The sequence below is a fragment of the Podarcis bocagei genome (genome assembly GCF_964188305.1).
Source record: "Podarcis bocagei genome assembly, chromosome: 1".
In the NCBI taxonomy this organism is placed as follows: Eukaryota; Metazoa; Chordata; class Lepidosauria; order Squamata; family Lacertidae; genus Podarcis; species Podarcis bocagei.
Window position 1 is genome coordinate 72,122,485 of NC_138125.1, and position 21,093 is coordinate 72,143,577.

At 39.0% G+C, this 21,093-nt stretch overlaps 1 protein-coding gene across 17 annotated transcripts in view; it reads left to right on the forward strand.

The window, feature by feature from the left end:
* The window catches only part of STK33 (serine/threonine kinase 33), a 58,554-nt gene that overhangs the window by 27,280 nt on the left and 10,181 nt on the right, over nt 1-21,093 (forward strand). For all 17 annotated transcript variants that reach the window (XM_081180827.1, XM_081180829.1, XM_081180831.1 and 14 more), the window contains 9 exons: nt 1,034-1,156; nt 2,597-2,710; nt 3,972-4,076; nt 4,881-5,019; nt 8,516-8,604; nt 12,062-12,146; nt 13,913-13,988; nt 20,505-20,617; nt 20,897-20,982. In XM_081180827.1, the coding sequence (XP_081036953.1) occupies nt 1,034-1,156; nt 2,597-2,710; nt 3,972-4,076; nt 4,881-5,019; nt 8,516-8,604; nt 12,062-12,146; nt 13,913-13,988; nt 20,505-20,617; nt 20,897-20,982 (930 nt within the window). The remainder of the gene's footprint in view (nt 1-1,033; nt 1,157-2,596; nt 2,711-3,971; nt 4,077-4,880; nt 5,020-8,515; nt 8,605-12,061; nt 12,147-13,912; nt 13,989-20,504; nt 20,618-20,896; nt 20,983-21,093) is intronic.

Below are 21,093 nucleotides of genomic sequence, written 5' to 3' on the forward strand. Positions count from 1 at the left end.
CTCAGATTAAGTTTCTTCCCAGTCTTGAGACTTGTATTGAATATGGGGTTTTGGATTGACTATAAGTACATAGAACATAGGAAACTGACTTTTAACAAGCCAGACCTTCAGTCCATCTAGCTCAATATTCTTGACACTGGCTAGCAACGCCTCTCTGGGTTTCAGGCAGGAATCCTTCCCAGCCCTCCCTAAAAACACCAGGGATGGAACCCGGAACCTTTGACATGAAAAGCGTATGCTCTACCACTGAGCCATGGACCTTCTCCTGCGAAGCATGTGCATCACCCTTAGGGAATGATCCCTTTTGGGACCATAGCTGGTGTGCAACCAGCTATCAATGCAGGATGGTGCTGTTCAGGGTGGCTTTCGCTCTTTCAGCTGGTGGTACATGGAGGGTAACTGCTCACCTGCTGCCTAGACATACTAGTCCTCTTGTAGAAAACAAGGAAATAGAGAGGCTTATTGGGAGACATGCTGCAGAATCTGGATTCTGTGCGTGAGACTTGCTTTTCAGCAAGCATTTCCTAGAACTGAAGGTGAACATAAAAAAGCAATGCAAGCTTAAATTACGTTGGAACTCCTTGTTGAAATAGATCAAATGCATCAGAAAGGAAAAAGGAATACATATTATTATATAAGGTGTCTTTAGACTCTCTTTCTTTCCACTTATTCATACTCCGACACAGGGTTAGCCAATGTGGTGACTTCCAAGTGTTACTGGACTTCAGTTCCCACTATCCATTACAATTGGCCATACTGGATGGGACTGAGGTGAGTTGAAGTTCAACAACAGCTACTACATTGGCTGCCTCCTGCTCCATCATACATTTTGATTGTTTTGCGATCTGTTGTTTTGAAATCCAATAAGTTCACCTTTTCTAGGTCTCGTCCCACTTCATATATTTTCTCGTTTTCTTGTAATAACTTACATATAACTTACTGCATGTGCCGGAAGGTACATAAAATAGCATATAGCCTTTTAAAACAATGGTTTGTATTTTAATTTCATGCTTCTCTTTTTATGTCCCTAAAGATGCCAAAGTCAGAACTAACAGACTCTCAGAGGAAAATGCTCATTACCACCCCAGGCATTCGTGGCAGTAATACAGATTTCAAAGTTCCTCACACGCGAATAGAAGATGGAGCAGCAATTCAGGTTCGTAGCTGTGCACTCCTCCAGACTCTTGGTACAATTTTTAATTAGAAGATGGCAAAAATAGCTGTGTAAATAGCTGCGTTGGTCCATGGGTGGGAGAGTGGTAATGCCTGTATAAGGACCATCCTGACTGACATAATATCATAGAATCACAGAACTGCAGATTGGGATCCAAAGGGTCATGAAGTCCAACCCTCTGTAATGCAGCAATCCCAATGTCAAAAGCAAGCTTTCAAGTTTCTCAACACTCTTCATCAGGCTGGATGTCAGAGACTGGGCAGAGGAGGAATGGTGGAGACCGCCTCCCCAGCCAGACCCTTCCAGAGAAGGAGGAGACAGTTCAGAATTACAACAGAGGTTTGAGGCAGGTCACAGCTCAGAGGCAGATGAGGGGGAAAGCTGGGAAATAATGCGACAGGAGGAGGAGGAAGAGGAACCACCAGCGGAGAGACAGCTGACGGACTCAGTGTCTTTAGGAAGCATTCCAGATCTCCCCTCTCCCAGAACCCAGCGGGCATTGAAAGTAGGAGAACAGAGAGCTCAGAGGCACAGCTCAGCCACCATAGTGATGACGCATAATGGCCTCGTGTGCAACTTTTCCAGTTCTACAATATTCTTTGCAATCGGTGGTGGCCAAAACTGTGCGCTGTAACCCATGTGCAGCCACACCATATATTTGTATAAAGTATTATGATATGGGCAGGTTAGTTTTTTATTCTTTCCTAATGATCCCCTGGCATGCAAATTAGGCTGATATTTTCATTGTCCTATCCACCACACCCCGAATATCCCTTTCCTGATCAGTCACCATCAGCATGTATGTAAAGTTAGGATTCTTTCGCCCCACGGTATAAAATGGAAGACCCGTATATTTTCCCGAAAGCATCCTAGAACATTTGTTTTGTGAGTGCCTTCTTTTTCAAGTGCAAAGCACACTCCATTGCTGTCAGCCCACTGCCCCTGTCATCACAATCTGGTTTTTTGATGTCCTGCAAAACTCAGTTTTCCTCAGTAATAAGGATTTGAATATTTAGTGAAATTCATCAGTCTTGAGGATGTTTTTCTCATATATTTGACTATTGACATAACTTAGGGGCCCACCCACACTTTCACTTTACCTGTGCCTAGAAAGCACAGGTCAACCTGTATCTAGAAAGTCTGAGCGATTTTGCCCTTGTCCCACAGATTTCCCTGAGAAAACCTGCTCTTTACCAATGAATCACAGCAAATGTCAATCCGCAGAAAGCCCAGCTGGCGTTTGGTCCAATTCAGCAGTAAAGATTGGGTTTCCCTAGGGGAAAGTGGTGGGGCAAGACCAAGTCTGGATGAGTCCTTACTGAGTGTTCCTCTGTAACATTCGACTTGTTAATTTTCTTCTTCTTCTTCTTCTTCTTCTTCTTCTTCTTCTTCTTCTTCTTCTTCTTCTTCTTCTTACTGCAGCAAATTTATTCATTTGGAAGGAAATTAGGACAAGGCAGCTTTGGTGTGGTGATTGAAGTAACAGACAAAGAAACAGGCATGAAGTGGGCAATCAAGAAAGTGAACCGGGAAAAGGTAGGCTTTAATTGTATTGGAGAATAAGTTTTTATTTTTCAGACAATGATAATATTATTTATTACAAATTAATCACCACAATACATTTATGTGCCCCAAATTCACATTGCAAATGGTGAATATGTTGATTTTCATGCTGTCATCAGTTTTCTTCAACTTTCATTTCTCAGAAAGCATGAGACATAATATCGTGAACAACTCTGAGACCTATGGATAAAGGGTGATATACAAATATAATAATAATAATAATAATAATAATAATAATAATAATAATAATAATAATAATAATAATAATGCTGCTTCTGCTACCATTTTCAAACAAATGGTTCAAATGAAATAAGTGGTTTCGAACTGCCTAGTATGTTCTGAATATTTTAATTCCAGGAATCGTATTTGGATAATAATTGCAGAATCAATTTTGTAATTATTGAGTTACGTAGTGCATGATCCTATCCTGCACCGGTTCATCACCCAACCGCAGAGGGAATGCTATCGGGCACAAGAGACTCCTGTTTCTACCCTCCTCTTTCCTTCTTGGTGAGAAGGCTGTGGCATATCACTAGGCCATTAGGGGAATGGAAGGCTTGCACATTCCTTCCATATCTCAATTCAGCCTCCTGTCTGAACTTGTTGGCATTTCAAGCCTGAGCAGAGGGTCAAGGCTGCATGGGGATATTTATTTATGTATGTATTTGGAGCACTTTTAGCCCACACCTCAACATACAGTTCCAGGGTGAGCTAAGTCCAATTAAAAACAAAATAACACTAGTTCTAATGTATTTAAAAGAGCAGGTAAAAACTACATATCTATTAAAATACCACACATAAAAAGGCCTGTGAGTCGGTGGGATTTTATTGAATACATTAAAAAAAAGAAAAATTATATTGGTCTCTTCCACAAGTCTCAAAAAGATTAGGACAAGTAACATCTAATTGGAGTAATATAGAGCCTTTTATTCTTGGTACTCCTTGTGCCTCTGATGGTTTCAGATGGTTTACAGGCTTATTTCTCTGTGTATCTTGCAACTCATGTGTGCCATACCTCTTGCTCTATCTTCACTTACCTGTCTGTATCTTATTGCAAATATTGGGATAGTTTTATCATTCCTCTTATGAATGTAACAACCATGCCTACCTTGGCTTGGTTTAGTTTTTTATTTGTTTGTCTCATGAAGTTCTGGTAGGGGTGTTTGACAGGACTAAGGCTATGGAACCTGACTTTGAAGCTGCCACAAGAAATGTCTTTCTCTCACTCTTAAAGGCAGGGAGTTCTGCAGTAAAACTACTTGAAAGGGAAGTGAGCATCCTAAAAACAGTAAACCATGAGCATATAATACATCTTGAACAGGTGTTTGAGACTCCCAAGGTAAGACATTATCAATAGAAATCCTATAATGCAGTTAACCCAAAGGTGCAAACCATGTGTGATGATGACAGATGGTTGTGTTAGAATTGTGTTGCCGTTCAGTTCCTATAAAGTGGAAATGGGGCTTTATAGAGGGGGAGAGGGTGCTGAAGCTCCCAAGCCACCCAGTGGTGCTCTGATATAGTCCCACTAGGAGTAAAAGACCTTTAAAGAAGCTGTTTATCAGGGAAGTGAGCGGTGCAAAGGGTCCGTAGTGCCTGTCTCCCACTTCCACATTTTGCACCTTGAATGACTCTTCTTTGAAAAGCACTTATAACTAATATCACTTTATATCTTCAGTTTTTGAATGTTGTAACATTTAAGAATACAGTTGTACCTTGGGTCCCGAACGCCTTGCAAGTCAAACGTTTTGGCTCCTGAACGCCGTAAACCTGGAAGTGAGTGTTCCAGTTTGCAAATGTTCTTTGGAAGCCGAACGTCCGACATGGCTTCCATGGCTTTTGATTGGCTGCAGGAGCTTTCAGCAGCCAATCAGAAGGCACGCCTTGGTTTCTGAATGTTTTGGAAGTCGAATGGACTTCTGGAACAGATTCCATTCGTCCTCCGAGGTACCACTGTACCACTGTAGTTGGTTGATCAAAAATATGAAGAATATTAATTCTTCAATCTTTGTAAAACAAAAATGTTTTTTCTATTTTTAACTAAATATTTGAGGCATTTAGATTGAAAATATATATTAATACTTTCATACTATACACATACACACACACACACACATTTATATTGTTTATTTCTTAATGTTAGCGTGTGTACCTTGTATTGGAGCTATGTGAGGATGGAGAACTTAGAGAGATTCTACAAAGAAAAGGTCAATTTACAGAGAATGAGACACGGCACATCATTCAGAGTCTTGCCTCAGCAATAGCATATCTTCACAAAAGAGGTAATGTGATGATTATTACGTTCTTATAGATTATTATATCTCATCATCACAATTTTGTATCTCTTACTTGTTTCATAGTATAATTGTGGCCCTATCAACTGAAAAGCAACATTCTTTTAACACACACATTTTTGGTTGCTCATTTACTAGTTAAAATGCCATTACTTTCTCCTATTTTTTCTAATTATTTTTCTTCGTTCATTACAGCAGTAACTTTTTTCAGGAAATAAGTGCAGAATGCAGCTGCTAGAATGTTGTCTGTGGTGAGGCATTATGAACATATAGGATATATAGATGTCTAAAATACTTACTTTTTATGTAGCTATGATATGTTGTTTGGGTTGAGAGCTGCAACATTTAACAAAGTGCAATATGCAAAGGATAGTAATGTTCTGATTTGTGTATTAGTCCAAGAGGGGGAGGAAGAGAGGGGAACCTGTCCTGTTGTATATCGGGGTATGGAGAGAGTCTCCTCCTTTAAATTCCTGGGAGTTTACCTTGGTGAGATTTTCTCTTGGAAAATCAACATAACACACGTGGTCAGAAAGGCCCAACAGAGACTCCATTTCCTCAGGGTCTTGCGAAAGAATAATTTTAAACAACAACTGATGAACTCCTTTTACTGGTCCACAATAGAAAGGGTCCTTTCATATTGTATCACAGTGTGGTATGCTGGCCTGACAGCCATGGACAGAAAGTCTCTACAGAGGGTGTTGAATACAGCACATGATATCATGGGCTGTCCCTTGAATCTGCTAGATGACATCACAAGGGATCGTTGCCTTAGGAGAGCGAGAAAAATTATCAGGGATGACTCACACCCTGGCCATCACCTCTTTAATCTTCTACCCCCAGGCAGGAGATATAGAGGTATAATCAGCCCTACCAACAGGCTGAAAAATAGCTTCTATCTGTGGGCTGTTAGGCTATTGAACGGAAAATAACATAGCGAAATTGACTTGCGAAGTGGTGTGTTGTTCGATGAGAGATTGAGTATTGGGGGGAGGGAGGCTTGTTTAATTTCATTGTACATAGGTTGTACAATGACAATAAAGGTATTATTATTATTATTATTATTATTATTATTATTATTGGGGCACTTTGTGTAAAAATCATAATGAGAGAATTATCCTTCACAGCTAAATTTCTCATTTGTGCTGTTCTGGATTTTTCTGTGACATTTAATGATTGCATTATTTGTATGTTTGTCTTCTATACTTTGTTTTTAACTTCCATTCTAAATCACCTAGAGAAGTATCTCATGGGGTGATTAAACAATAGAAAACAAACAAACAAACACAAAGAATTCATTGGATCTGAGCTATAATTTTCAACAAACATTTTAGTTCATCTTAGGCAAGAGCTTAATATTTTATACAATGTATGACAAAGTTAATTTAAAAAATAGAGTTCAGTGTATCCCTCATTCTCTCTTTTTTAAAAAAATAATTTTTATTGTTATTGTTATTATATATTAATTAACATAAACTCAACAAATACCATATAATACATTACATACAATACATACCCTACATACCTACATGTCCAACATTACACCACACGTGTTAGGCTTCCAACTCTTCTCTTCATGCTTTGTTACCAATCTTAACTCTGTACGCATATCACATTGAATCTTCTACTTTTTCCTTTTTGTTATTCTAAACATCTTTTACTATACCTTCCCTCTATTTACAAGATTTAATCTGTATCTGCCAGGAGACTTGCATTGTCCATATAATTTTTGAGATATTCTTTGAAAATTGACCATTCTTTATTGCCTTTTTGAATAGTGTTTCCTCTTATTCTCCCTGTTAATTTTGCAAAATGTAAGGATTCAGAAATTTTTGCCAACCGGTCAGATTTGGTGGGGATAATATTACTTTTCCAATTTTTGGCTATCAGAATTCTTGCCGTGGTGGTGGCATACATGAATAAGAGCCTATACATTTTATTGATTTCCATAGACATGATACCGAGCAGGTCTAGGGGCAGACCACCTTAATGGGACCTCCATCTTAGGAGGAAATGTCGCTGAAGGGTTTGCTAGGTGAGAGAGATTGAATCCTACGCAGAACAGTGATCCTCCCTGCCTCTGTTTATCCGGAGTTGATGCTGAACTGAATACGCCCTGCTTACCCACCTATGTTTCAGTAATATCTGCCAGCAAGGCTTTTTTTCAGCCGGAACTCACCTGAACTGAACAGCAGCAACACCTGGCTGGAGACATAGTTGCAAATAGAATTCTGAGCGCTGGAGAAAGAGCCAGTAGTGGGAACAGCTTGTAAACTGCTGCCCTTTCTTCTCCTTACCTGATGAAGAGTGAGCAAGTGGACAGAGGTGATAGCTCATGCACCCTCTGGGCAGTGTCGCAGAGCCCAATCCCTTCCAACATACTGCTCTGAGAGATGTAGATATATTAGCATGTGATTACTAGTGGCTGCTTGCTCTTCTCACGAACCCCACCCCATGCACCCTTGCCATTCCTCATTCCCTGATGGGGCCTTCAACTGCCACTCCATCCCCCTTACACTGAGGTCCAGCTTTGAGGGCCTTCTGGCGGTTCCCACCCTGCGAGAAGTGAGGTTACGGGAACCAGGCAGAGGGCCTTCTTGGCAATGGCGCCCACTCTGTGGAACACCCTCCCGTCAAACTTCAAGGAAATAAACAACTATCTGACTTTTAGAAGACATCTGAAGGCAGCCCTGTTTAGGGAAGTTTTTAATGTTTGAAGTTTTATTGTGTTTTTAATATCCTGTTGGAAGCCGCCCATAGTGGCTGGGGAGGCCCTGCCAGATGGGTGGGGTATAAATAATAATGTTGTTGTTGTTGTTGTTGTTGTTGTTGTTGTTGTTGTTGTTGTTGTTGTTGTTGTTGTTGTTGTTGTTACCCCCTCCCCTTGCACACTCTTCAAACCCCATGCCCCCCCCTTACAGCTCACCTAACCCACCCTACCCTCGCCTGAGTATTGTTCTGCAATCGTGCCGCAGTTGGCCAGCCAGCTAAACTGCGGCATTGCAGTGTTTTTTTCTTACAAAAATATAATATGAAATACATGTATTGATTATGGATAATAACTGAGAGCACAACTGTGAATGGGAAATGGGACGAAATGAGAAAGAGTTGTTCATCTTTACTTCTGGTGAACCTTATGCTTTGTCCTTCTGAGCACAGGAAGCTAGCTGGATGATTTCCTTTGATATGCTAATTTTACAAATGGGTACTTTTAAAGTGCATCAAATGACAAATCATATTATTCAAAATTATGATTTCCCCTTTATTAGAAGAACGGATCTAAGTTTGATCCAGTTTTGGAATGTACAGACCAGACTTTTTCTATAAAAGAAAGCGGTGTCTGCAACGTGCACTAATGTAGGATAAAATGCACTAAAAGTGTAGCTCATAAATTACTCAATCAAAAGGGTTTAAAACATTTATGTCAGAATATTTTCAATGCAATTGATAAATAACACTTACTTTTTGTTCTCCATCTTGACAGATATTGTTCACAGAGATCTGAAATTGGAAAACATTTTAGTTAAAAGCAGTGACATTGATGAAGAAAATGAAATGAAATTAAATATAAAGGTAAGCCCAGAAATTGCAACACTTTACTTTAAGCAGTGCTTTTGCCTGTGGTTTTTTTAAAACCCAGGAATCAGAAGTCAAGTTTCCAAGTAAATGCCTATTAGTAGCTTTTGAACTGAAACATAATGGTGTAATCAAGCCAAAAATAAAAGGTCTGAGATAAGAACAATTGACAAGAATGTAGGAGTCAAGTGCCATTGAAGAAAGTTCTTGTTGAGCGAAGAGTAGTATAGTTATAGGCCATTTAAAAAGAAATGTTTTTAGAAGTGTACTGTGTTATTCTTATACCTTTTTGGATATAGTTCCAAGCCATTAGCAAGAGTGAGCTGGGGAGCTGTAATTAGTATGAATTATGCATACTGCCAATTTATTTTAAACATTTCAGTAATTTTGAAAAACATATGATGCTTTACATATCAGCTACTTTCTATTTTGTAGACTTTGGATATTATAAGTATTTACTACCTAAACGCATTAAACGTATCAAGAACTTACACTCATTTATTTGTGTGGAAATAATTGGAACTTGATGGTTGCTAAATTATATATTACTTTATCCTTACTTAAAAATTTTATTGCTGTTATAAAATGGCTGTGAGGATTGTATAAAAAGTGCATGCTGACACATAGAACCGAAGCACAGAGGTTCAACCTGCAGTAACTAAAGCAGCACACTATGATAAATTGTATTTTACTTAGAGTGTTCTGTGTGAATCCGAACTTTTCTTTGCACAAGTTCACAAGAACATTCCACTGGGCATTTCTCTTCATGTCTTTGCTTCTGAACATACTTTTGCTTGTAGCTGCATGGAGAAATGCACAATAATTCTCGAGCTGGGGGTTGTTTGTGCTGTGCACTGGAAGGGAGAGGAAGAGCGAGGACAGTCATGTTTCCCCTGGCTCTGCAGACTGGGCTATGACAGCTTGCTGATGTGACTGTGCAGCCTTGTTACCTCCCCTGTGTTGGTGTCAATGTGGTACATTCAAGCTTCTGTTTGTTTGTTTTTCCTGGGAAGACTAAAGAGAAAACACGTTTGTTTTGGCTGCTTTGGGACTATGCTCTGGGATCTTCCTATCCTATGCCTTGTTTTCTTCACCATCCTTGTAGTTTCTCCCAATTTTGAATGTTGCCCATAAGTGCCATATTGCTGTCACAACTGACATTTTGCTTTGGACTTTTAAATGTGGTCTTTCTTTGGGCTCAGTGAGCATTGGTATCCCACAAAGACTATTGTGTGTGTGTGTGTGGGGGGTATCCTTAAGAGGCCCTGAGGCTTTTAACACCCTAGACCAGCGTACTGGAATAGGGTCTGTCCCACCCACAGGGAAATGGCCAAGGCATGGCTACCCACCTGCATTTGGGTCTCTGTCTACTCCCAATATCCCTTTCATACTTAGTAGATTAGGCCAGCAGAAACTGAATCCCAGCAGTTGGGCTCGGCAGGAAAAGTCCTATATTCTGGCATACTTATTTGTTTACTTACTTACATTTCTATTCCACCTTTCAAGGCTCCATGCATGTGGTCTCTCATCAAGGCCCTAACCAGTCCCAGAACTGCTTAGCTTCAATGAGGTGGTAGCCTCACGGATCTTTATGCCCTATAATTTAACTGATACAATTTCTCTTTTTTATTCACTCATTTCTATTGTGTTTGGTCCCTTATTTTTCTTCTTCCCAGTCCTACCATGGATATGGTTTTCTGCTCTAGCATTATACAGATAGTGGTAGCAATTGCTCTAGAAGCTGCCAGTCACAGGAGTAGCTGCTGAATATATCTTTGAGCCACTAGTTTAACTTTTAGGGCAGCATTTTGGGGTAGTGTATAGAATGTTGTACTTGGACCAGGGACATCTGAGTTTGAACCCCAACTGAGCCATAAGTGACTGACCAGGTGTCTTTTGGTCAGTCAATCCATTGCAGGCAAACCTATATTTTAGGGTTGTTGTGAGGATAAAATACAAAAAAACCTCACATATCCTGACTCCCTTGGAAGAAAATAATATTACTATATTTCTGCTTGTGATCTCTCACGAACAACTGCAAATAAGTGCAAGGAAGCAGCTGGTGGACTGGTCCTTATGTGGACTGGTCATTTATCTAGGAAAAAGTTACTTTTTAACACAGAGAACCTCTGTAAGGAAGAACAAAAATGGCATGTTCTACTAACAACAAAAGTTGTTTTTTTTGGGGGGAATGCTTCATTGTACAGTGGAAAAATGTGAAATATTTCTGTAGCTTAGCTTTTCAAGATGCTCTCAGGATTCATTAAAAGAGGAAGGGGGAGGCAGCAAGGTAGTTATTAACTTTTCCTCAGGTATGTTTGTGTATTTCTGTTGGGACAATACTGCTCTGTGTACTGCTCTGTGCCAGGCACACAGCAGTGTGGCAGGCCACAGTAGAACAGCCCCAGGCACTTCACATCCTATCTCCTATGCAGTATCCTGGACTCAGTGCACATGCGTGTCTCTTGCTAGGCACAGGAATAAGCACTATACACAGTGGAGCTTGTGCTACTAGGGAAGTCAGGCCCCAGGAAAACAAGAAAGGTGGGGGGAGGTAGTAGCTGAATTGGCTCACCAGAAGGAGAGGAGCCACTAACGTTGGCTTCCCGACCAGGAGGACTTGAGATGGCAGAAAGGTTGATGTGGTGCAAACAGACCTGCAGAACTGATCTAGTGCCATGCCAACATCCTTGCTGCCTTGCACCTCTCCATATACCTCCCTAAGTAACAGCATTCCACCTGCCAGGAAGCTAGCATAGCAGCTCCACTCCACCTGGTGAGCTGCTCCTGGATACAAAACTGGGCTGGGCTTCTTCTTCTTCCCCAGTCTCTGCCCTCACATAATAGTCTTCTGGCAGTTGAGGTAGCATTCAGCATTAGCCTGCTGTTGAATAGCAGTCGAGAAGGATGGATAAGTCTGCCCCAGCTTCACCCCATGCTGTGCACCTCTGGAGTCTCCTCTGTATGTGGAGAGGAAGAGTGTGTCCCAAACACCCAGCAAATCATTTATCTCCTGATTCTTTCCTGTCTGACTTCCTTCCTGGCTTCTTTCCCTCTTGTTGCTGTTCCCCATATTTATGTCCACCAATGATCTCATAACTAAAATATTCGGCTTTTTAAACTGCTTTGATCAGACCCTATAGCAGCACACACTTAGCTTGAATCTCATTAATAAGCTCATCACTTTTCATATGCTCAAATGCTAGTGCAATTTGCAGTGTAAGTATAAAAGTTGTTTAAAACTCGGCTCTGAATATTTATAGGAGGATTGGTGCAGAGCTTTCTCTTCTTTAGGTGTGCTGTTATAGGAGATCATTTGGGAAATCTAGTCAGATTCCGTTAGGTCTCTCTGAAGTGGTTTTGCAATGAACAATGAGCTCTTCAGAGGAATAAAAGAGTTGCAACTACATACCAGCAGAGAATTTTCAAGACAGTTGAGTTCTGTTTCCTGTAGGTGACTGATTTTGGTTTAGCTGTACAAAAGATGGGAGGAAGCGAAAGCATGTTCCAGTCTACCTGTGGGACTCCTATCTACATGGGTAAGTTCAGTGCTTCATATGGTAGTATTCCCATTTAGTTTCATCACATGAAAGACTGGCATTTGAATGGAATAAAACTTTATTTTGTAGCCCACAGCCTGTGAATAGGTGGTTTCCATTTGTTTAGATGTATATATACAATGTCTTCGTTTTGCCCATCATTGCTTTGGCATAAAATAATAATAATAATAATAATAATAATAATAATAATAATAATAATAATAATAATAATAATAATAATAAATACGACAGGAAGTGTCAAGCCCCAAACAGATGCACCCCACACTGCAACATTTTGTTGCAAGGCCCCACTTGTTTCATATAAATGACTATCTTTGCATTGGCTCAGCAGGCAAGGACATTGTGAAGCTGCATACAGCTTGTTATGGTGACTTTCTGATCTAGAAATCAGTATTGTGTGTGACAACCCTCTCTGTAATTGGCTTTTCTATTCTGCATTCTGTATTTTAAGCTATGTTGTTGACCTGGGTTTGATACCATACATCAGGTTTCCTGCCTTGTTATGACCCTTGGTTTAAAACCAAGACTGATCCAATAGCTGTGATATTATAATAGCATGTCAAAATGAGATTTTATGCTCTCTTAGCAATTGCTTTACAGCTTCAAAGCAAGAGCTGAATGTAGTAAAAGCATGTTTTCTGCTAGCTGTGACACACACTAAATAAGTTTTGAAGGCCAGCCCGTTGGTTATGTAACACATGCTAAACTAAGACAATTAAAGTTAACTTGCTTCAGTGTCAAAACGGATGAAGTACTGATGCCCTTTTCTCTGAGGTGAAATGTCCTTGGCAGACAAAGAGAACTAACCTTGTACTGGAGGACAGTAGATTAGGCACTGCTAACTTTACCCTTAAGCAATTGTTTTAAGTGTATTGAAATCAAACACATAGAAAACAAGCTTTTTATTTGTGTATGCAGCCCCTTCACTCCTCTCTTCATGTTATGCAGCTATGAAACTGGAAAGTCTTTTCATGTGTTGTCTTAACTGAGATACTGTGCTTACCCACTTTGGAAGAAGTAGGTTCTTAAACAAACTTGAAACTTGTGACTGTAATTTCCTGGTTTGGAGAAATGGGAAACTTTGGCTAATTAGAAACTTTTTGGATTAATCATGGCCAACAGAAAGGGAGTTGTGAAAGGGCAGAATGTGCAGGGAAAAGGTTTGTGCATATCTCCATTTAGAAACCTGATATGTGATCATCTGAGCCAAGCCAGTGATTAGTGAGAAAATTTTATGTACATTTTTCAGTCGTAGGACATGTATAAATATATAAAACAGATAATTCGAAGCCATTTTTTTATTTCCAAAAGCATGTTTATATTTTAAATTGATGTTACCCATTTTCAGATTTGTCTTAAATGAATATTTAAAGAACCCCTTCTGTATTTAAATCCAGCATATAACCTTATGCACTACACTTGTTTACTAAATGGAAATGTGTTTATGTGGTGTCATGAAGCATTTGCTATCAGTATTTTATAAGCAACGTTTTCTCAATTTATAGCTGGAAAGAAAACCAATAATGCAATTACTTAGCCACAATGTCATCATTCCTAAATGATCAAAGTGAGGACACATCAGCATGAATTGTTAAGGGCTGTACATTATTAATCTCAACATCTGCTGCTTTTCTTTTTTGCTTCGGGGAGGAATAAAGAATATCTCATCAGCACATGCTTTGTTTTAAGCATTTTAAAAGTAATTTTTTGTATTATTAATAATATTCTTTCTGCTTGGTTGGCAGCCCCAGAAGTGATCAGTGCACATGACTATAGCCAACAGTGTGATGTTTGGAGCATAGGTGTCATTATGTATATGCTGTAAGTAGCTTGTAACATTTATATAAAATGAAAATATCCATCCTAAAGAAGGTAACTTTGTATTTAATCTTCCCTTTTAAAAATAAAATAAAATAAGGGTTGTTACTTGGTTTGGCTACATACTAGCTGAAATTATTCATTGCTTAGGTTGTCTTTCTTGACTCCTTTTTAACAGGATTGGTTAATCTTTTCGGTACAATTAAACCTCAACTCTAGACACTCTTTCAAATAGGTGTGCTTAGGATCAAAGCTTTAGAATGTACATGTCTAGGCAGCATGAAGGGTCAGGCTATTATTGACAATATCTTTTTAATGAAAAATAAGATTTCATGAAAATGTGGTCCATTCTTTCTGCCAGTGTTGGTGTAGACTTGACAGCACTGGGAACCATTTGCCATTGCTGCCACTGCTCAAGGCATTTGCTTACACTGTCTGCCCATTGTACTGCACAATTTTATATACGGTGTCTAGTGTATTTAGACATTGCTAAAAAAATTAAATTTTTATTTTTAATGACTTTCTATATTTGAAGAGTACAACATATTGTGTAATCGAAGAATACAGTAAGAGAAACAAATTATTCCAGATACACTAGTAAATGTTTTTACTTCTCCAGTTCTTGTAATTATTCATATGTTTTAATAGAGTAATTCAAAATAATCTAAAACCTCCATTTGATTGTGGGAGTGATGAATTTATTCTGTTATATTTATTTGTTTGTGCATAAGAGAAAATGCTCAGATTAAGCAAACAAAAGCTGAAATGTTGTATATGTATGTATGTATGTATTATTATTATTATTACTATTATTATTATTTTAAAAAACCATTAAGAAAAAAAACAACCACATGGCATGTGGATCCAGGTTTTAAAGTATTTTTCCTTTAATGAAATCTTTCAACTAAGCAAACGAAACGTGAGATTGTGGCAGAGGATTGTATCCAATCCTGCTGTTCCACTCTTGTAACATAGCTTTGCTTGCTCAACTGAACTCGCTTCTCTCATCTCTCCTGCAGCGCTTGCCCACGCTCAAGATCTGTCCCAGAGGGTTGAGGGGGCTCCCCCTGGAGCATATTTTGGGGGTGCGCAGGTTGAGAAAATGAAAGGAAAGTCCTAGTGTTTCAGGGAACTCAGCTTATGCAGTGCTAAATACAACCCAGAGCCCCTTTGATGTGGAGAGAAAGACTTTCTTATCAGCTCTTCTTGGCTAAAAGTGCTACTTCGGGCTAAACATGAGATGCCTCTCCCTCTGTAACCAAACTGCTCCCAGCAGTGTTAACTAGCAACAACATCTCTGTTCCAGACAAGTGCAAACAGAAGGAAGAACATGCATCTTACTTTAAGCTGATGCAGTAGGGGGTGTACCACTCCCCCACCCATTGTTCCTTCAACTCCTTCAGTGTAGCTTTTCTGCATACCATAATATAGATTGAACAGCTTTATTGCTTTTCTTTCTTTTAATTTGTGGCACAAACCGTGTTCTACAAACTTTTTAATGCTGAGGCAGTACCAGTTTTATGGCCATACTTTACAGTATTAATGTTGCCACTGAAGAAGTCACATTTGCACAGTATAGCACAGCTGAATGCATTATAAATTGGGCTGGGGTAACTGAAATACCTGATTGGCCAATAAGAATTCCATGCTGTTTCTGCAATTTGCACAATTCACAGGCCTTGTAAAAACACAGAGCAGTGAATTGTGCTGATTGTAGTCACAGCTCAGGACTCCTGACATTATACTTTAATTAACATATAAATATTTTAAATTAGCATTTTATAATCACAATAGTATTATAACAATGCAACATTATATTGCACTTCATCCAGATGACAGTTAAAAAACCCACAAACATACTGCCTAAGTATTAATAGAATCCACTTCACACCCCTTTTATTGCTGCAAATGGTATTCAAGAGATATATAAGATATGTGTTTAATTTTCATCCATTTTTCATAAGCAACACACCCTACTATTGTTAGATGGACTTTTGAGCCATGATGTCTAAGTGAATGCTTAATGTTGCCATTGCTACATGATATTCCCTGTAGCTGAATGAGTCTGCATTCACCTTCTAGCAACCAAAGCAATGACAAAAGTACAGATGGCATGACTTATCTTAACAAGTGCTTATCTGTTAGAATTGGCTTGATCTTGAGCTACCTAGGAAACCCAGGCCTTAAGATTTGATCCATTTGTTCAGATTTGTTGAATTTTTCATGTGATGTGTTTGTATAATAGAATAATGCTGCTATGATGCTTTTAATGGAATGTATCTGTAATTTGCTTGCCATTTCTCTTTTAGCATAGGCCAGTAAAACAACAAGCAATTATGTTTTTATTGAGCTCCTCGTGGGCTGTGTTTGGCTTAGTTTCGTAGACCACAAGTTCTACCACAAGGCGCATAGTAGCATTTTATGTGGCCAATATTTTTATCACTATATCTTACCCCAAGCAGCTATGCTGCTAAACAGGACTGAAGCAAAAAAAATTTCCAGTTTCTCTGGAACAATTTCAACAGTGTTGAAATAACACTAATTTTTCTTTAATGCCTATGAAATATTTTCAAATTCTTTATCCTCAGTTAGGTTTGCTTGCCATCAAGTGATACAACCATGTAGCCAAAGCTGATTGGCCAAATATCCATACACTGTATGATCCTTGATTGCCCAGAATTATCTCTGTGACTTATTCAGGAATAAGTGCTGTCACATTTTGAATAGACTTTATTTAACCTCAGTGACATAATCATGTAGCCCTCGGGTCACAAGTCATTTTGGACCAGGGAACACATTTTGATTTTTCAGAGTGCTGGGAATACCAGTCACAAAATGGCTACCACAGGAGTGTGGCAGAACGCAAAATTAAAGAGGCCTGAAAAATAGAACAGAAGTAGGAAAAGTACATTGCCACTACCATGTATTGGGGTCACTGGCAGCAACTGGCACCCAGGGCCCCATATTATTTGTGTGGGTGCTCTGCACTCACACTGTAAGGCCTCTGATGCTACTTCCAGTGCTTTGTGAGGCCCAAAAGTTGCATTGGAGGCCTTGCACGGACTTGGAGGTTGCATCTGAGGCCTCTGACGCAACTTCCAGGAGGAACCGGAAGTCATGTCCGAGACCTCTCAGGGCCTTGAAATTCGTGTCTGAGGCCTTGCAGAGCCTCAGAGATCACATCTGAGGCTTTGCAAGGCCTCTGACGCATTGTGTAATTTAGGCACATCACCAGGAATGGCTCTGCTTGTGTGTCCAAACCGCCCTGACCTCAATGCTTCCTTGCCCTGGCCCTTCACTGTCCTAGTATGTAACAATGCTGTTGCTGCTCGAAGGCCAGAACAATGGTAAGCCCCTTCCTGCTTTTACTCCTCTTAGCTTATACAGTGGTATCTTGGTTCTCAAACTTAATCCGTTCTGGAAGTTTGTTCGACTCCCGAAATCATTCATTTTTTTTAAAAATAAAATATTTTATTAAGTTTTCAAATACAAAGTAAGAAATATACACACAAAATCCCTTCACCAAAGAAATAACAAACAAGAAAACCAAGACGAGTACACCAACAAACAATATAGAAAAGAAGAAATAGAAAAGAAATAAAAGAACCCAACCATTCAAAACATTTTTTTATATAACTAACTGGACTTCCTCACATCTCCCTTACCGTGCGTTCTTTATAATAAAAGTATCAGCAAATTATTACCTTGTTTCATACCTTATTTTATACTTTTCAAATGTTATACTTCTAAATTTAAAGTAGTTTTTATCAATTACTTGTACCTTAAATTAAACATAATATTACTTTAAATTTCGACCTTTTCTTACTTATAACTTAATTTTCTGTTTCACAAAGTTTAATTGCTGGAGCCGAAGCTTTCTGGATCATGCAAGTTCTTAACATTCATACAACTTATATTGTTTTTGTAAATAGTCCTTAAATTTTTTCCAGTCCTCTTCCATTGTTTCTTCTCCCAAATCTCGGATTCTGCCGGTCATTTCAGCCAGTTCCATATAGTCCATCAGTTGCTTCTGCCATTCTTCCAGTGTGGGCAAATCTTGTGTCTTCCAGTGCTTTGCAATAAGTATTCTTGCTGCTGTAGTCGCATACATAAAAAAAGTTCTGTCCTTTTTTAACACTCTCTGGCCGACAATGCCCAAGAGGAAGGCCTCTGGTTTCTTGACAAAGGTTTCTTTGACTCCCGAAATCATTCAAAAACCAAGGCACAGCTTCTGATTGGCTGCAGGAGCTTCCTGCACTCAAGTGGAAGCCGTGTCAGATGTTCGGCTTCCGAAAAACATTCAAAAACCAGAACATTTACTTCCGGGTTTTTGGTGTTCGGGAGCCGATTTGTTCGTCAACCATGCCATTCAAGAACCAAGGTACCACTGTATATCATGTCTGCTGCGTTTTTGAGGATATTCTGGGTTAAAAATCCATCAAATAAATATATGAGACTTGTGAGAACTGTCATTTGAAAATAAATTGCCAAAATGTTTACTTATGGCATTTCATAGCAGAGTGAAATAAACCTGATGGTAGTGATTCTACATTTTGATTTTGAGTGGCAGGCATCCATTAAGGATAGGTGACAGCATTTTCTAAATCTACAGCAGACTTAAAATTAAAGAAAAAATGCATGCTCCCTACATTTGGTGAATCTAACCACATGCTTCTGTTCATTTTTTTGTCATGTTACACTTAATGGTAATGTGTGCAAGTTCTAAATTAGTGATGGTGAGTATTTTTTTAGAGATCACCTAGTATAATTTCTTTTTCATAATTGTCAGGAGCTAGGGCATTGGGCAGGTATTCTAGGGCCTGGTTGTTTGTGAGAATGCTCATATTAATTTTTGAAGCCCAGTGGGGAAGGAGACTGGCAGGAAGGAGCCTAAGTTAACCATTCACAGCCAGGAAAAGGAATTTGCCACTGATTATTTTCTTTTTCCACTCATCAAATTGGAAGAGCCATAGTTTTAAGCAAACTCTAATCCATTTCTAAGCAAGGATATCTTCAAAACACTGGTTATGAATCTAGTTTAACTAGCATTCAGAGGCAGCCTACCATTCCACAATGGATCGTTCCCTGCTGTTCGTAACAGGAAGCAGTCTTTCCCCAAATTTCTTTTAAATCCACAAGGAACATCTTCTGACACCCTTTCTTTCCTCTTTAAGCAAGAGTTGCAGAATTGGCACCTCTTTTGTTTTGAGGATTTGTTCTGATAGTTCTCCCACTGTATATTCTGGAACTGGCTTGGGGAAGTTTTCTTACAGTTGCTCCAGAGACAAATCTTCTCCCGCTGCTCTTATTTTTGAACCAATATGATCTTTCCCTTCCTGCTCTTCTGCCTCTGGCCAATACTTTGCTCTTTTTATGGATATTGTGCACTGCAACCAAGAAGCTGCAATGAGGAATTTCCTAGCCTGGATCAGAAGCCAAAAGCTAATGGTTTATTGGCCTAACAATTTGCTGGGGTTTATTATCTTGGATTGTAAGTAGTGATTAAATCATCATTTCTTGGTTCTGATATCATGGGAAACTGTGGTTTAACAAGCCAGGATAGATGCATCAAAGCCAAGTATATGAGAGAAGGAGGGGAGGGGTGAGGAAGAAATGTGTAGGTACAGAAGGAAGTTTAAAAGGTTCACTTTGGTATAAATACTTTTTGCTATTGCCTGAAATAATTTAGGAAGGAAATCCCAGTAAGCCCTGGGTGGGGTTGGGGTGGTGAGGGTGTTCCACTAATGAGGCCTTGAGAGAAATGCTTCAACCACTGATCTCAGAGCTCAATAGAGGGATGATAAGCAAAGTGTTCCTAGGCTAGGTAGCCAAACATTCTTTTCTAGTAGTCAGCAATCACACCACAATACTGCCTACGAATGAGCATGAGATCATTTCTAGACTAATTGGACCTTACAATCAGTGCTGCCAACATAGCATGCACAATGTGTTTAAGTCTTGTTCAGTGCAATTCTGTGCATGTCTAATCAGAAGCAAGTCTCACTGAGTTCGGTGGACTTACTTGCAGGAAACTGTCTATAGGACTACAGGCTTGGCTGAACAACAGCATAAAAATATAGATCATATGTCTTAAGAGACTAGCTGAGCTGATCAGTTAAAATCCGAGAAGCAGAGTTTTTGGTGCAAAGTTTTGCCATTTCTGACAAAGAGTCATCTTGTTTGGGAGCTTAAACTAGCTGTCTTAAACCTCTGGTGTTTCAAAATCATTTGGATTTTGTTTGTTTCAGAAAACAAAAATGTTATATAGAATTTGAATGTTTATATAGAGAAAAAACAACAATGTACATTCGTTTTATAAGCAACAATGGAGATATAATAACCTGGCTTAAACTCCTATCCAAAAGAATGTATTGCAAATGTGAAGAACAGCTTGCCTATACTATCTAGACTAGATTTGCAGCCACCTCTCAAATCCTCACGGGGCTTCTATCTTTTAAACATATATGTGTACTAATCAGAATATAAAGCAGCCTTCCTTTTTTGCTTCCTGCAAAACAGATTATGTGGTGATCCACCTTTTATGGCAGGCTCTGAAGAAAAGCTTTTTGAACTTATAAAGAAAGGAGACCTTCATTTTAAACATTCAATCTGGGATACAGTCAGTAAGGCTGGTAAGTAGGCAACTGTACGATAAAAACAAACAACAACATCCCCAGCATGAAATTCAACAAATTGTTGCAATATTTTGACCTTTTTATTACCATTAAGTACTGTGTTTTCTCATAAATGTAAAATTGATGCTAAAGAAAATTCACAGAACTGTTGCCATGAATTAGCTTCACAGCATTAGAGGTAAAATACTCTGCTGGATTAAAGCACTCAGAGACAACTGGGAGATGTGTTTGTTAGCAGCTAACAGAAATGAGGTTTACGAGTCTTTCTCTTTATAGCCAAAGCTGTGTTAGAGCTGCTTCTGAGAGTAGACCCTGCCCACAGAATGACTGCTAATGAATTGCTTCACATCCAGTGGATAACAGTAAGTTGCTGCTGTTGTTTTTTTTTAAAAAAAAATCCTAAATATTTGCCTTATTTTTCTTTTTATTTGTGAAAATGCTTCTCCCCCACCTCCCTCAGATAATAGCCATAT